The sequence below is a fragment of the Lycorma delicatula genome, chromosome 2, assembly GCF_047948215.1.
Source record: "Lycorma delicatula isolate Av1 chromosome 2, ASM4794821v1, whole genome shotgun sequence".
Lineage (NCBI taxonomy): Eukaryota > Metazoa > Arthropoda > Insecta > Hemiptera > Fulgoridae > Lycorma > Lycorma delicatula.
In genome coordinates, this window is record NC_134456.1 from 141310544 (window position 1) to 141329376 (window position 18833).

An 18833-nucleotide genomic window follows, 5' to 3' on the forward strand; every position below is an offset into this window, starting at 1 on the left:
GATTGAACGAATTAATATTTGGCTTCTGGCTGGATGTGTTTCTTAGAGTTATCGTATAAAGAATTTTTTTTTTTGCATTTGTCTGTGTAAATGAAAAAGGTTATGTAAGGCTAATCTATATATCTGACTGTATTTAAACAGTAATGATATCGTGATTTGTTTAACCCCGTGTTAACTGAAGCTTCCTTTTCTTAAATAGTGTAGATCTTACATATATTCTGCCAGATCTACACACACACACACACACACACACACACACACACACATATATATATATATATATATACACACCTGATTCTGGCATTTATATCTGACATATATTTAAAACAAAACAAAAAAATTTGCTTTATCTGCAACCCATTCAACGTGTACGTAAATGAGTATTTGGTAAAAATAATTTACAATAATGGTTTCTGAATTATGAATTTATTTGTAGTAATATTTATATTTAATGTATTAACCTTATTTTATACATTTGTATTTAAATAATTAAATGGACTTTAAACATATCTATTTTTTATTATTTAATATGTTTTTATATAATTTATCTTACACTGATGTGATGTATAAAATATATTTTTATGTACTGATCAGTTTAAAGATATCTATTTATGCATTCTGAAGTGGCCCTCAGGAAAAGTAAGCAGTAGTTGTTTTGATTGACAAACCTCTATTAAACATGAATTTAATTGGTATTGGAAGAGTTAGATACCTGAAATCTGGTATTTGACGAGGATGATCCACTGTTTAATAAACCACTGCTAAGAAGAAATTTTACCCTTACTCATTTTTGAGATGTAAAGGGGTACTCATATAAGTTGATGGGAATTGTAGAATAATAGAAAGATTAAATTCAGCATATATTATGCCAAAATAACATGAACCACATTTTGAGTTTTCCATCCCTATAATAATTAAACTGAAAAATAACATTACTGGTATAACAAAAGATTATGGATGGTTTTTGCAGTTTACTTAAATTTTACAGTTATAGTTGGAAACTATATGTTACATTACATTTCAGTAAAACTGGCTAACAAGCCGGACATATCTAGAAAAAAGTTTTGAACTTTACTTAGAAATCATCTCTAAAAGGGATGTTTATTTGTGCATGAGGAACAACTGCTTATTAGAGCGGGGAATAAGCATACTAATTTTTGTCTTAGAGAACCTAAGAAATAGGGTTTCAGTTTCTTAACTGAAACCCTATAAAAAATATGGAGTAGAAGTAAAAATATTACGCATTTATCATAGAAAGAAATTACATTAGAAAGGAGTTAAGATTGGCAAGTGAAGTAAAAATTAAATGCCTCTGTAGGATTATCACAGTGTATAATCAGAAAAGACGTGAAAAAGAAGCATACATTCTCTTGATTCATATGAATATTCTTAACAACTGGAACAGGAAATAAAAATTTGTTCAGTTACTAACTCCAAAATTATATAAAACATATTATGCAACTTTCCTTGAAACTGGAAAAAAGTTTCTATGTTTTAATTTTATATATATATATATAAAGAGGTAGTAAATATTAAACAAAAACATATAAAGGACACCTTAACATAAAAGAAATGTATTCGTATATTCCCTTAACAGTTAATTAAAAAATTAGCTTTATTATATAAACTAGCATTTCCCGCCATGGATTCACTCATGAAGTATGTAATCAGTATTTGAACATGAATACAAAAATTAATTTCTTAACACCAAAGTATTTTATTTTTTGATTTATAAAAAAATAAGTAATTATTCAAAAATACAAAGTACCTTAAAAAAATGAACACGATCATTCAAAATGTGCACGAGTTGAAAAAAAAGATAGAAAGATGTGCTCAGTGCTCGGGCCTCTAGAGCCTCCTGTTTTCATTAAACTCAAGCCTATGTGAATAATATTGATAAACAAAAATTAAAACCTGTTCGGTTAATAAAAACTGTCAGTGCATTGTAATTTTTTCAGAGTAACAGTTCAATTAGTACAGGACCTGAAATGTAGAGTGGTCTGAAAAATGCAGGTTTCAAATTAGTCAGCCTCCATCTTATAAATAGCTGTAATAGCTGTTCAGTCGTCCTTCATATGGGGAAAATTGTATTTTGTCTGTTTTTTAGTGTTACCCATCAAACACCACTATGAGGTGATAGTACTTTGTTCTTTTTTCTGTTTTAAGTCAAGTAGCCAGAGGTGCAGCCAGTCATGTCATGCATACAGTAACAGTAGCAGTGACTGTGCTGTGTTGTTTGAGCCGTCGTGCTGTACACCATTGTACCCCTTAAAAAATCAAAATTCAAAAACCCCAAAAATGTTTTTTTACATATTTATCTGAAGAGTATTTTCAAGCCCAGATTGATTGAGAATCTCGCTTTTGTATGATCGACAATGGGGAAAATTTACAATCATCGTTTCAAATTTTTTTCCTTTCTTCACCTTTTTCAAGGTTGAATTTAAACAAACTCCAGAGATTGGTTTTTAGATGTTCACATGAAGATTATGCACACCAAAAATCAAATTGATATCTCATTTGTTACAGAGAAATTTAAAACATAGTAAAAGTCAGTGTTACTCCATTTTAACCCTTAAAACTCAGCATAGTTTTCTTACAATTTGTAAGGGTATTGTAGTCATCAATTAGAAAACTGTACTGTTACAGCACCAGAGTGCAGTAAAACACGCACTCTGAGTATGTCTAAGTAGGCAATCGAAGCCTGATTCTCTGTAGGTCTTCTAATGGATAGGGGAATATTTGCATTACCCTCCCTTCCCATTCTATGTACTACCACTACAGCCATTCACCAGTGCAAACACATTCTTGAGGCAAAACAAATAATCACTGTGCATCAAACAACCATGCCTACAAAAGTTAAGACTTCTGAACACATATGTAATACAAAGATTCTTTAGAATTTAAATACTCCTAAAAACTGGAAAATTTTGTTAAAATTCTATCTACAGATTACTATTTGTCTTATTTTATTTTATACTGGTTAATTAGTAATAAAATTCTAATCTGATAAAGGAGATAATTAGTATGAAAAAATAAATATTCTCTTTATAGAAATAATACTTAATTATATTGTTAATAATGTGATATAATAAGCAAAATATGGTTAGTGTGTTTACGTAAATGTTATCAAATGAATGTAATCATTTTTAAAATAGAGATTACTGAAGTTGTTTCAGTTAGCTGATACAAAATCATATTTGGAGGAATGATTATGTTATGTGTGAATATCATTTTTTATAATTGATTACCTCAACGCACTGCCATATAGACCGATTCTCTTTACTTGCTGGATATTGACAGCTACTAATTATGCTAACATTCTGTGGTCTGTTCATCCATACTGCAGATATTTGCCTATTTTCATGATTCACCCAACCTGCCGATGTAAAATAATGATCTCTGAAAAAAATACAATAAATTTTTACTAAAGTTCATATGTATGACTAATGTATAGTATTGTTAAGATTTGTATTTTAAATATGCATTCTTTTAAGTTTGATTTGTGTTTGAATTTTGTTTTATTTATCCCCATGACATCTATAAATTTGAATTTCAAAGTCCAGACTTAGGTTAAATGATACAAAATGACAAAATCCGTTCAGTTGCTATACATTGAAACAAAATTATTAAAATTTTGCTGTGTGAACATTTGGTTAATTTTAAAAATATTGATAGTAAGTGAAAATTTAAGTCTCAATTTACATCCACACTAGTATCAGGTGAGTCAGTTCTTGCTGTAATGGTGTACGAGAAGCTTTTGATTGATGATTTAGAATTGTTCTTTTTAGTATAATACTCAGAAATATTAAATCATTCAGAGTTATTTAGTTTTCTTATGCTTGTGGTGAAATTCTTTGCCTGTATTGCACAGTTATTTTTATGGGATATCCACTATGAAACATTCACTTGTAAAAAAGTTTGTAAATTTTTATTTTTCATTATATTGTTTTACATAAGGTGTTTTTCTGATCTGTAAAGGTATGTTACTAGATTTGCAATGATCAAAAATAAAAAAAGAAGTTTTATCATTGTAGAAGCTGAAATTTTATGCTTTATTTAAGTAATCTGATCAGAAATGTTTTGATTAAATTATCTTGTGCAGAATTTTATAATTGTTGAAAAACATTTACTATGTTTATAAATTTTCTTAAATAGTTCATGAACTATTAGCTGTGTTTTAGCGTATATTTAGAATTCAACATGGGAAAGGGGAGGATGGTGGTTTTTTTAAAATGTATTGAATAAGTACTGTTAGTAATGATACTTTGTTTTTCAGGGAATAAAAAATATGTAACTGTCATCTGACCAATGATAAATTATGATTAAATATTCTAATTTATTATTGAAAATAAACATAGTTCACAATATCTGAAGTTGTGGTACAAAATTATCAAGTATTGAAATATTATGGGTGCTATCTAAACAATTTTTTAGCATTTTTTTATATAAAATTTTAATTCATAAAAATTTATTACATAGAAAAAAAATTAGTTATGTATAAAAATCTGTTCATGTTATTAGTGCAAATATTGCGATCTAGATAATCTTAAAATTATCTGTGGTTATTTTTTTAATGGTCTACTCTATTTTTGACATTAAGTTTTGATTCTTTTTTAGTCATAGTTATTAGTGTTAGTCTTTATTATTTAATATTAAGCTTTAAAAATACTTTTTTAGACTTATATTATTTTGATGTCTTTTGCTTTAATTTTTACTTTTTACAAATTAATGATTTTATCCATCAATCCAAGATAATAGTTTATAAAAAGAGAATCAGACTTTGTTATTTTTATTAGGTGAATATAAATGTAAATTTTTGTTTAAAATTTCTAAAAAATTATTTCTAACTTCATTTACTACACAATTAAATTTACTTTCTTTTGTGAGATGATGTTTGTCCATTAGATTTATTTTTTCTTAATATTCTACATCTGTTATATTATTATTATTTGTTTTGTTTTATTGAGTAGCATAACTTACAATTGTAGGATAGTGAATGAAATACTGACTGGATTGAGCAAATCAGCTATATGAGTGTATTCACAACAAAATTGTCTTTTACAGATTAACCATAACACTTAGATTTTTATACATTCTAACAGCATGTAAAAGCCCCAAAATCAGCACAATTTAACAATATGAATACAAACACATTAGTTTAGAGAAACAGAGTAGTAAATTAACAGACAAGCACAGATCAAGTATTCTAAGATTCTGATCATGTATTAAATTGGTTTCTTAGGATACGTGGCGTAAATATCAGTGTAACACCACTGAGAAAGGTACTGTATCGTAGTTCTGAAAACACCTCTTGGAAGTATATTTTTCCATTTACTGACTAAGCGAGTTATATATATTTTTTTAATTAAAATTTTTACTAGATAGTGTTATATTTTAATATGAAAATTATCACACAGCTATTCTATGTATAGGACTAGCTGGGTAGTAATAAGATTTATAGACAGAAATCATAAAGCTTTTTGAGTGTTTGGTCATGCAATTGAGTTGGTTTTAAATTTGATGATCAGAGAGAATAGGGAAATGTTTTGATTTCAAGAGTTTTTCTGAATTAGGAAAATTCTGATACATTCAAAAGGAGACTTCAAGAGAAATCACTCTTACTAGAATGTGCATATGACCATTTTTAATACAAATTTTCATTTTTTATTGTAAAGGTAGAGGGCAAAATTAAAAAAAAAAAAATTAATTTTTGTTATGTTTGTGTGAAATATTGTAATTTAAGATGTATTTAACAGTCCTATTGTTTTATCTTAAAATATTTTTATATTTTACTTTTTTAATAATATATCATTATAGTTATAAAACTATGATGGCCTTATAAATATTATTTTAAAACTATATTTTTTGTTAAAAGAAAATAAGTGAATAATTAAATAAGATAATGATTGGGTCTGGGAAAATGCAGTAATCGCAATTCCTTATTAAACAAAGTACATACAGTTGCTTATTATAATATGTTGATGGATGAAGCATTACACTCCAATAAATTGGTTTCCACTGATTATTAAAGTAACAGCAGTTTAGCTTATGCACAAGGCACATTTTATGATTTAATAGCTTAAATATTTATGTCATGCTACTTAAAATATGGGAAAAAATAAAATTGAGGTTGTAATGATAGTAATCATTTTTAACTTTATAGTTGGGGAGGTTTTAGATTTCAATTCCTCTGAAAATGTCATAAATTGTTTGTTTCTTTACTTTAAATTAAATAAGGAAAATTTTGTTCTTTTACGCCATGAAAAGTTTCTTAGTTGTTATTAATGATTAAGCTGTAATCTGAATATTTTAAAAAAGATTCCTGTCTTCTAAACACCTTATTTAACCATTTTCTTTACTTTATTATTGGAATACATAATCTTTCCTGTAATCTCAGCTAACATCTTTCAGTAAAGTGTGTTCTTTTAATTGGAAAAAGATCATAAATGATTTGTATTTATAAAACATATTGCATTATTAATCTATTATAGTTTCATAGTAGATCAGACAGTTATTAACTGTCAGTTATTAACAGTTAATCCATTGGGTTAGATTAACTATTAATTGAACATTGGCTGAACTATTAAACTATTGAACTATTAATTGAACTTGGAACATTGGGCTGGTTCGAGCTGGACCTCGAACCAGCTGATCAGCAAATCAGCTGATTTCTAGGTCAAGAGTTCCAATGTTCAAATCCTAGAAAAGTCTTTGAACGTATAAAACTTTTATACGGATTTGAATACTAGATCGTGGATACCTGTGTTCTTTGGTGGTTGAGTTTCAATTAACCACACATCTCAGAAATGGTAGACCTGAGAATACAAGACTACACTTCATTTACAGTCACACATATCATCTCCATTCTTTCTCTGAAGTAATACCTAACAGTAATTCCTGGAGGCTAAACAGAAAAAAAGAAAGTAATTAACAGTTAATAAAAAATTGTTTTTGGTATCATTTACTTACTGTGCACTGAATACTTCAGGTGGGTTAACTAGGCTGACTGGAAATGAGTTATTTGTTATATTGATAACTGAGAGTCTAACTCTAGGATTTGGTGTACCTGGCTGAAACAGAAACAAAGAATTTGCTATATTATGGATTTTTTTAATAAAAAAATATTACAGTATGTTAACAAAAAATATTAAATAAATTTTATTATATTTTGTTATTACACATATTTCAGAGATATGATTGCAGAAATATTTTTTCTGCATCTTGTAAAATATTTTACTCAAATTTAAAAAAAATATATTTCATATGAAATCTACTTAAAATTCCATTTGCTTTAATTCTTGCTCCTCTCCCCTTTATTTAAAATACATCCATAGTATTTAAATCACAAGAAATTATTCGTGGAAGATTAAAGAAGATCCCGTATTTGAAATTAAAAAAAAAAAAATTATGATAGTTATTTAAAATTCTATTATGTTTAATTTCATTATTTGAAATTTAATGCTAAAATGAGCTATTAGGTAGTAGATCCTAAAACGCTTTTTTGTTGATAGGAGGGTGGAACCTTCTCTTCATTTGAAATCAAAAAGAAAATTTTCCCGGAAAGTTGTTACAAGTATTATTTGTCAGTTGAAAATTTTTGTAATCTCAATTCTGAGGATTAAATTCTATGTTACTAGTGAAAATGTGTTAACGGATATTTTTCTTTACAATTCCATAACTATCTTTTTTCAGCAAAGATATTAAAACTAACAAAGTTTTAAGTGACATTCAGAAAAGTCAGAAACTATCATAAAATCTTAATAATTTTTATGAAAAACTGGATTTAAAGTAAAATCTCAAAACTCTAAACACGTTTTTCTCAAAATTTTTTTTCATTTAACACACTTTTCTCTAGCATTACATAATTCACAAAAAAATCACTAAAAAGTGAGCATTTTAAACTTTTTGTTCCATTATTATTTTTTTAAATTTCATTCAGTATGAGTATATAACAAAACTCTATTTTTCATCACTAGAGATTAATCTACTGATGAAAGATTTTAATTGGACATACAACAAATAGTTAAATCAGTTGTATTATTAATGCACCTTGGTTACTTTCCAAATTGTAGGAAGACTGCTCTGATTAATCATCTAAAAGATGGAGTACTCAGTAGCCAGGAGTCCTGGCTACCGAGCATTTTTTAATCTGAGTAAAATACTTGAGTGGCTGATTGAGGAAATCCTGAGGGAATACATGATATGCAATTATTCAAATTGAAGTCAATTTGACTTCATGAAGGAATTGTCACTGAGGACTGTATTATTGCAACCTTGTCTGAGATGGAAAGCACTGACTAAAAATGTTTTATTGATAAAATAGAATTTTTTGATTTTGAGGTAGAATTTTCTTTCTTGTGTTGGAATTTGATTGTATCAAATTTTGCACACCATCATAGAGTTCCCGAAACTCTCCAAGCAGTTGTCAGGGATTAACTGTCTAATAGACTAGATGTATTTAAAACTACAGATCTAACTGTAAAAGTATGTCACCATGAAATGTAAAAGTACGGTGAAGTTCATATGGTTCTGTGTTGTTCTACGTACATGAAACAGAGAGTTCAATGAGTTCATCGGGCTTTGCTTCAGGGTGTCACTGTTTAACCTTTTGCAGAAGAATGCTTATTCTTGGTGAGTGGTAACACACCAAGAGTAAGCAGTCTTCTGAGTGCAGATAGCTTTGGTGCTGAGTGAATTGGTAAAATTAACTTTCAGTAAGAATAAAGGGGCCACAATTAAGTCGATTTTAGAGTTCATAAGTATGTAGGTACACTGCTTTATGATAAATTGCTTTTTAGTAAATCATGTCAGGCAGGTAGCAGTGAATGTTGCCATAATCATGCACTGATTGGAGCTAGAGTCTGTAAAGGGATGGTCCGATAGAATAAACATCCCATGTTTAACTGCCCAGCTCTTGCGGCTAGAGAATGCATCATCCTCGAAATCAAATTCTGAGAGGGGGAAGAGGTATCTCATCAGTGGTCAGATTTTATGGTGGGACTCATACTGGCATTGTTCCTTGCTTCTACAGCTATTCAGCTATCACTAAAGTTTGTAAGCTTTAGCTCTTCTATGAAGGTGGGCTGAATTTTATAAGATAACTGTATTGATGTACAAGACTAAAAGAAGACTGCGAGTTGCAAAACAGCCTAGCCATCTAGCAGGGGATTTATCCTCTAGCTACTTTAACTGTTGAGGCTAGTTTTAACAATTAAACTGATGTGAGATTAGAGGACATGTACTTGACTAGGGATTGGTAGGCTACATTCACTCTAACTATTTTATACTTTAGGATTTAAATTTAATCATTTAAAATAAAATAAATAAATTAAAAGATTTTAATATAAATAAATATTTAAAAAATGTAAAATCATTTAATAATTTTTTCTTTGACCTGATTCCATCTACAGGTCACTACAAAGACTTTTCGGCCAAGACAACTTTTCTGCCACCTGCAGATATGGAAATTTAAAAACTATTTTGGAATTGGATTAACACCATCTTTAGAGCTGTCAATGTGGTGGTCAGGGTCAAAGTGATTGCAGGTGTAATGGTGATCCTTCAGTTGTCCAAATGCCCTCCATGATGGCAAGCATGTAGCTAAGGTACCCTGTATGTTGGTGCATAGGAGCCCTGAAAGCTTCAGCATGTAGGGACTTGGAGTTGGTACAGAAATTGCGCATCTGCTCTCTACCAGGACGTATGACGGTTCCATACATGATATGTATGAGTGTAAATGAAGTGTAGTCTTGTATAGTTTCAGTTCGTCCATTTCTGAGTTGTGGGGTTAATTGAAACCCAACCACCAAAAAACACCGATATCCACAATCTAGTAAAATTAGACCAACTCGGTGGGTTAGGTGAGTTTGCTATATGAATTGATCATCACAGCACCTCAATACCTCACAGTGTTTTGATCTGTAGAGATCTACTCTACTGTAGTGAACAGGAAATTGAAGAGGACTTCTCATCACAGGGAGTAATAGAATTTGAAAGGCTGAAAATGAGAAGGAATGGCAAAGTTCTACCTTCTGCCTCTCATGTTCTCACCTTTAATAAACTGCAGAAAGTGCGCGCAGGAATACACCGTTTGGATGTGTGGACTTTTATGCTGCAACCTATGAGATGCTTTCGGTGTCACCATTTTGGCCACACCATGGCTCGATGCGAAAGAATGCAAATAAACAATTGTGGTGAAGAGATTCATAAAGGGAAACATGCAATGATCCTCCTGTCTATGTAAACTGTAAAGATCAGCATTTATGCCACTGAAAAAACTGTCCTGTTTACAAACATGAAACAACTGTTCAGGAAGTTAAAACCCTGCAGGTCAGGAATTTTGAAGCGAAGAAGATTGTAAACAACCATAAGTCTAGAGCAACAACATCTTATACTTAGGCAGTGGCTACTGTTCCTGCTCTAACTGTTGATTCAGACCAGCTCCTTGGCAAGCCCTAAACATTGTTTAATGTTTATTAAACATCAATTGGACCTTGAATAAAGAAATATTACTGCGGCTATATAAAACATTGGTTCAATCTAAGCACGATTACAGTTGTATCAAAATCGCATTTAGTTTTAAAGAAAATTAAAAGTAAATTACATCTATGAAAGTTAGACGTAATATATAACTGCAGAATCAGTTATGCACAGGCGCTTTTTATACAAGCCTGGTGACTAGTGCAGAAGCCGGCTGTTGGTAATCATCCAACAGATTTTCATCAACCATCAGTAGCTATGAAGGATACATATTCTAAAACTGAAAACAGTGTTGGATACTTTATATACAATGCCTTATATATATATATATATATATAAAAATGGAGAAGCCCACTCATGTTGGGAACTGCCAGATTATGGCAAGTGTTTATACGGCAGAACTCATTGCTATACAGCAAGCTCTTCGCTATACAGAACGTTTCTGCCAGGACAGAATGCTCATATGTTCCGATTCATTAAGTGCATTAACATTAAGGATGTCCTTATCACAAATATCCTGTCCATTCTGTATATTTTAAATTGTCGAGAACAGCGATATGTATTTGTATGGACTCCAAGGAAATATGCTAGTATGCCAGGAAATGAAAGCGCAGACGAAGCTGCCAGAATGGCAACTATTGTGAGAATATGGGTATAATTCCTGTTTGTGTGGCAAATGTTAAAAATTACCTAACCAACATTATCAGAGACATGTGAGTAATAAATGGAGAAAACTAAATAAAAAATTAAATGCAGTTAAAACTTCTCCACATAAATCGAAGAGGGACATGAAACTGACTCGCTGAGAACAAGTAGCGGTGACCAGATGCAGAATCGGTCACACATGAATAAGAAATTCATATTTGTTATCCGACGAAGAAAGACCATTGTGTATTGTCTGTGATGCACAGCTTGCAGTCAAACATTTACTGGAAGAATGCACTATATCCAAGGATCTCAAAAAGAGGTATGAACTAACAAATAATATTGCTGCTGATTTGGAAAATGTGTAAAGAAGAAAAGATAGTTGCTTATACTTATGCCAACGGACTTATTAACAAATCTGTAAGTCAGTGTGATTTATATCTGCTTAAGAATTAATTCTCTATGTGAAGTAGCTGTTGTATGAACATGGATTTTATTTAGTCTTGATGGTATTGTAAAGACTTATAGAATTTTATTTATGTTTTTAAGGTGTTTATTAATGTTTTTAATTTTATTTCTTGTGCTTTTATACAGTGTATAATAGAGTACTCTGGGACTTTCATAACCTATCTACTCGTGAATATAATGGATAAAGAATATGTAAAAACATGTGTCCTAAATTCTTCGTTTGCGAGTTACAGCTAGTGAAAGATTTCACTGGATTTCAGTTACCCTGGTGAAATGAGGTCGTACTTTAATTTTTAGGACATTATTTAAGAAGCAGAATTAGTGATTTCTTACGGTTTTTGACCTGAAATACTGCAGGACCAATCTGCAGTAGGTTTTGAGCAAAACCTACTGATCTGGAATGAAAACCAAGAAATCGGGGTTTCCCCTATTTTAAGTTTGACTTACAATAACTTTGTTAAATGGGTAATAAACACATAAAACTTTTAAGCAAACCTTGAAGAAAATTTAATTCTAAACAAAGTGGTGCAAGATAAGTTGAATAAATCAAAGAAAAGTTAGAAAAATTTGATATTATTTAGAAACAGTACTCTAGACTAAACTGCATTATAAGTACTAGAAATGAGCCCACAATTTTCATCACATTTCTTGGCATGCTTCTGTACTGCTTTTGTTGCTCATTTTAGACCTTAAGTTGCTCAGCCGCATCCTTAATATGAACAATTAATTCCTCACGAGAATGTATTTTTGTTTTGTATACAATATGTTTAATCTATCCCCACATGAAAAAATCTAAAGTTATTAGTTCAGACAATCTTGATCAGGAGTGTGGACCTCCATGACCAATCCTTTTTTCAGGGAAACTATGATGATTAAGTGAGTAGACTGCAAAGAGGCGCACCATCATGCTGGAAGTATACTTTGCATCCAGCGCTAGAGGAACATCTTCAAGCAACTGTGACAATTCTTCTTGAAGAAAGTGTAAGTAGATCTCAGCATTTAAGTGACCAGGTATTATTTACAGTCCAAGCAGCTGATTGTGAAGAAGGCTGTGCCATACATTTATGCTAATCGGTGTTGAAAGTTGCCTTCCACTGTTTCATTAGGATTTGCTTCTGCCAATATATGCCCATTGAGTAAGTTGTTGATGCTATCTTGAGTGAAATTATACTGGTAGAGTTGTCGATTTGTATTTCACCAGTTGCAGAACTCCAAGCAAAGTGGACTGTCTCTAAGCAAAGCGGCCCGAAGATTGCAAAGAGTCATGCTAAATTGTTTTGGGATCTGGAATCCTGCGATTTGGAAAACATATTTCATATTCTACTCAGTAGCTGTAGCATTAACATAACATACACCCAAAATGAGTACCATATCTGCCATACTCCTGTGTTGTAAGTAAGTACGGGATTATTTGATTATGACAAATCGATCATGTTCAAATTAAAATTCACAGAAAACTTTCGCTAATGACAGCACAGTTCATAGTACCCAGTATACTTAATGTACCTTACAGAATGATTTAAACAATAATACAGCGTGGCTGATCAGCTGTTATTTTATTGCAAACTCTGAAATAATAATTTTTCAAGTAATTTCTGTCAATAAAAAAATTATTGTTACATAATTTTTATTTATTTATTTTTATTTTACAGTTATTGTGTAATTTCCATTTTATTAAAAATTTTTAACAGCTATTTTTAAAATGTAAATTTTGGTTTTAAAATTTTCCAGATCACCAAAATATTTTTTTGTTTACATTTTGTCAGAAAGCACTTTTTTCTTTTTTTTGTAGTAATGTATTGTTTGTAAATAAAATTCAAATTTTTTTTAACTTTTGTTTGTTTCATTTAACTTATCTTGTGCTGTTTTTTTTCAGAATTAAATTTTCTGCAAGTTCTGTTTAAAAGTTTTATGTCTTTTAGCCATTTAACAAAGTTATTGTATGTTAAACATAAAAAACAGAGTTTTTTACTCCAATTTCTTGGTTTACACCCCAGATTTCTCAAAACCTACTACAGATACGGTTCTTGGACATATTTTATTCGATATTTCAGGTCAAAAACTGTAAGAAATCCGTAATTAAAAATGTAAGGGCCTCTTACACCTTACATCTGATGAACCTGCTGGTGAAAAACGTTTTTGAAAGACTGTGGTGAGGAAGTCAATGCCCATATAAGCAAAAAAAAGATTATATGGCCACTAAGTAATATTACAATTAGTGAGACATAGGAATAGACAACGAATCTGTGCCAATAAGTGAACCAGATGGGAAGTGGTGTGAGAAATTCCATTTACTTCATCGGCTTCCATTTAAGTATATTCACCGTAAATGGATGAGTATTATTTCCAGCACCTGCTGTTAGTGAAGTAATTGTTGTGATGTACAAGTGTTTGTAAGACTAAAAATAATTGTTCAGATAACTGACAGGTCCACTTTTAAGCTGAATTCACTATACCATTAGCATTGTATTGGAAATGCAGTATTATTAATCACAGAATAATTCTGTACTTATAACACTAATTCATCTTTTAGATTGCTTGTAATTATAACCATTAATATATGAGGTGCGGTTCAAAAGTAAGAGCGATGAGTTATAAATAGTGATTGGCAACACTGATTGGTTTATATATGCACTGAAAATTTTAAGTGGTCTGTTGTGCTTGTAACTGCCACATTGCTGTCAGTTCATTGTTGTTTGGCTTTGCGAGGTAGTATGTTAAAATGAATGTGGTAACAACAAATCCTGCCATTTATGAAGTTCAGTGAGTGATTAGGCTTCTAAACGCAAGAGGATATAATGCTGCTGAAATTCACCATCAAGTGAATTTCAGCAGCATTATATTTTCCCATACGTTTCACATTGCCCATGTGAAACTTATGGGCGTACCACAATGTATGAAGGAAAAGTGAGGCAATGGTGTTGTGAGTTTAAGGAAGACCATTTAAATGTTCATGTCGAACAGAGCAGTGGCAGGCCTAGTGTTACTGGATTGATGTCTCGTTGAACATGTGAATGCAAAACTGAGAGAAAATTATTACTTTACTTTTCTCAAGAATTTCCAGAAGTTTCAAAGACAACATTGTTGAGAATTATAACCGACACTCTAGGCTATTTTAAACTGTGTGCATGATGGGTGCTGAAAATGTTAACAAATGCTTACAAAGATCACAGAATGACAACTGCATGTATTTTCTTGACCGCTTTAACCACAAGGGAGATGAATTTTTTCCATATCGTCACTGGTGATGAAACATGGACTTAGCATCATTCTGATTCACGTAAACTGAACAAATTCAAACAAGCCCAGTCTTGAAGGAAAATCATTGCAACTGTATTCTGTGACCAGAAGGGTGTGCTTTTTTAACTGATTTCATGGAATTTGAAATGTCCATCACATCGCAAGACTGTTGTAAAACAACAGTCTTGCGATGTGTGCTATTCTAAACTAATGATAAACTGTGTTGTGCCATTCAAAACTGATGATAAGGACTATTGAGCTCAGGAATTGTTCTTCATTATAACACAAATGTACACACAGCTGCATGCACACTAGAAACAATTAAAAAATTTGGATGGGAGATTTTTTATCATTCTCCTTAACAGTCCTAATTTTGTGCCTAGTGATTACTATCTCTTTCGACACCTCAAAAACTGTCTTGCATCTCAATGATTCAAGGAATGAAAAATTTAAAATCTTGGTGTATAAGGGGCTATAATTCCAAGTGGTGGAATTTTATGCAGTGAATTTGAAGAAGCTTGTTTCACAACATCAAAAGTGTTTGGAATAAAATGATGATTGTATAGAAAAATAAAGTAAATGTATAAGTATTGGAAACCAATAATAAATTTTTCATTGTTTTAACTGTTTTCATTTTTTTACCGATCGGCCCTTACTTTTGAACCACACCTTATATCAGTATAGTAAAATACCTTCTAAATAATTTTTATTTATAATACTTAATATATTATGTTAGATTAAAAATACATCTAATGTGTAATGTTGATTAATTCATATTATTGTGTGTTGCTTTTTGTTCTAGTTGATATAATAATAGAACTGTATTTGTGTTTCTATATTGCATTGTATATGATTTTAATCGTTTTATGAATTGTGGTTTTGTGGTGATATAGGTTGTTCTCACTGTTGGGTACCGGACGGTCCTGGCAGACGGGAAGTTGACACCATTCTCGGTCGAACCAAGAATATTTCCATCCAGTCCAAACCACGGGTAGGTAAATGTTCTTACATCAGAATCGTTAAATGTTGCATACAGAATATGTGAACCATCTGGTGAACACCATAGAGCATCCTCAGGAAATGGCAAAATGTCCTCTGAAAAAAAAATTAAGTTATCATTGGGAACTGAAAAATACTTAACATAAATTTAAAAAAAATATTGTTACAACATCTAGTCGGCCAGTCATGAATAAAACATGACTGGCCGCAGAGAAATAAATCATTCATATACAGTACTTTCAAGGTGTTTTTTTTCAGCTATCTGTCATTTTGCCAACAGTCTGTTGTTTGCTTTCCCATGACAGTCGATAATGATAGTTGTTTTAATGAGTAAAATTATTAACTTATGAATAATTAATGATATAATGAGTTATGGTGGCAATAATATAAATTTTTGCTATTGAGTAAAGTCTGTTTTATTTAAAAAAAAAAAATTGTTTTCTGCTCCTGAAATTCCTATGAACTGAATGAAATTTTTGTTTTTAGCAAAGAGGGAAAGAAATGCAAAGAAAGGAGCTTGCTTCCAGTAGAGGTGTAGCTGACTGTTTTGTAGTTCAATCGAGTACTTGACAAAAACAATTGTAATTGTAGAGATGGGCAAGAAGTTTTGTTAAGAAAGCTTGAGCATGTTCTTGAATGGGTTTTTAATAAGAGTGAAAAAAAAAATTATAGTATACATTTACCAGGACAAAGCAAATTTATTGGTCAATAATGAGATCTCAGCCTGGGTAGAGCCACACTGATGTCCTGAGGAATTGTGTTAGGTGACGGGGGTTGGTCACTTACTATTTAGAGAGGTGTTAAAGCAATCCCTTGGGTGGGTTATTCATTTCATTTTCCATAGTTCCTGTACGGCTAGGTCATCTCTTTCATACTGTCTAAATGTTACCCTTATCCGTGATCCGTTCCTTCTTAGTAATTGTTGTTTCTGATTTAGCCAGCCAATCGCTGATTCTACATGCTAAGATAGTTTAGCTACTGGATTCTTAGAATATGTGTGGTTTAGAGGAGTGCTCTATGTATAAACTTCTATAAGATTCGTTTTCTTATCTGGTTTCTGTAAGTTCCAACATATGACTGAGGTATTTATTAAGTAACCCAGGCTGAGAGATAAGAAAAAATTGTGGCCAGCGTTAAGTTAGATGGACATTGTGGAATGAAGGAATCCAAAATTTTGATAAAACCTCACGCTTCATAATCTGTATAATTGCAAAGGGCTTTTTAGATGTGTCATAGAGCGGGGTATAATGAGTTATTACTGAAAAGACTAGGGCAAGGAGAGAATTGAGATCATACTATTCAGAGGATTAGTTTGCTTATCGTGTTATTAAATTTAGTAAATTGTTCTTTGCCTGATTATTTTTTTGTCTTGGAAAGTAATAAGTATTTTACCTTCATGATATTTTTGAATAAACCTTGGTACCTGTTAAAAAATTAAAAACTGATACAAATAAACTTTTTTATTAGCGTTTTGTATTAAGAGCACACACATGGGGTTGTCACCCATAAAGTGATGTTACTATTCTCAAAAACAATAATAATTATCCCATTTCAGGTACAGTAAGGGAAGTGCGGAGTGATGTATTGTGTTACCTTCCTCAGTAGTCAATATACTGTGAGCATGCTGAGTCCATCATAATGTAGCTGATATTTAACTGACACCTTCACTCCGTTCACCATAGATAAATGTATTTATATACACATAATTTCTCTCAGATATACGAGTAAATAATGTACATCATTACTCTCAGAGAACGCATATCCGAAGAGTTCCTTTTGTAATGTACGTGGTTTACATCCGTCAAAATAAAGCCATAAAATTAGATGCAAAAAAAAAAATGAAGTATTCCATAAGAAATAGTGAGTTATACATATTACGTTTATTCATTACAAGAAATGAAGTTATGTTCTTTTGTTTCTCATATATAAAATTATTTTTATTATACTTCGTAGTTAAATTTTTCATTACTTATAGGATAACGTGTTAGAGACGAGTCTTGCACGCTAGTGTTTGAATTCGTATAAAATTGTATGGACGGTGAAATTGAAACAGAATGCACCGCCTGTAGTAATGTAGTAAGAACAACAGGTGTATTTTGCGGTTCTATTGTAAATTGTGTGTTGTGTTATCTGTTACGTTTCAAAGGTTAAAATACAAGTAGTTTTATTACTAAACTTTAGATAATTTTGCTAATGTTTTACTGTATCCTATCGTTTGGTGTTCTGTGCGGTAGGTGTAGCGTCACGGTAGCGTTTGTGGAAGGAATTGAACAACGCTGCAGCGTTGTATAAACATTACTTTACCGTACTTAAACGTATCCAAATTGACTTTCTCGTTTCAGTTTTCCGTACCGCTCAATTTACACAGTCTATTGAAACCATAAAACGCCCTATTAGACAATTCTAAAGAATTTTGTAGATTTTTCCATTAAATTTCTATCTTTTTCTTATTAACTGGATTTTAAGCGATCTGTTCGATTTTCCATTTTATTTCATCTGTTACAAATTTAGATAACATTATATTATTATAAATGAATTATTATACATAAAAACTTTATTTAAAGATGATTATTTTGTTTTTTATTAAAAAATTCTTAATCGGCGATTTATAACTCTAGCTAATTTTATTGTTAACAGACACATGTGTATGCCATGGTATAATGTTAGCAATAAACGTAAATTCAGTATAATAAATAGAAACTGTTTAAAAATAACTTCGAAAAAAATATTTTTAAATGGCTGTGTTCTTATGGTATCTCCTACTTAAATAAAGTTTAACGAGAAAATTCAACAGTTCAAACTGATTTTGAATATCTCTTTCCGTTAAGAAGTTACGGTGTGTGTTAATTTTGAAAAATAAAAAAAACGATCAAAAAGCTTTTTCTTTGTAACTTAAGTTTTCATTTTTAATACTTTTCTACGGTGCCGATCCAGTAGTAATGATTGCGTGACCTCTCCGCGACGCCGTCGGTTGAATTGCAGCCAGGACGCATTTTTACACG

At 31.0% G+C, this 18833-nt stretch overlaps 1 protein-coding gene across 20 annotated transcripts in view; it reads right to left on the reverse strand.

The window, feature by feature from the left end:
- The window catches only part of LOC142319274 (inactive dipeptidyl peptidase 10), a 362606-nt gene that overhangs the window by 22365 nt on the left and 321408 nt on the right, over positions 1-18833 (reverse strand). For all 20 annotated transcript variants that reach the window (XM_075356364.1, XM_075356358.1, XM_075356366.1 and 17 more), the window contains 3 exons: positions 15737-15927; positions 6970-7070; positions 3249-3399 (listed from right to left, as the gene is read on the reverse strand). In XM_075356364.1, coding sequence (XP_075212479.1) covers positions 3249-3399; positions 6970-7070; positions 15737-15927 — 443 coding nt within the window. The remainder of the gene's footprint in view (positions 1-3248; positions 3400-6969; positions 7071-15736; positions 15928-18833) is intronic.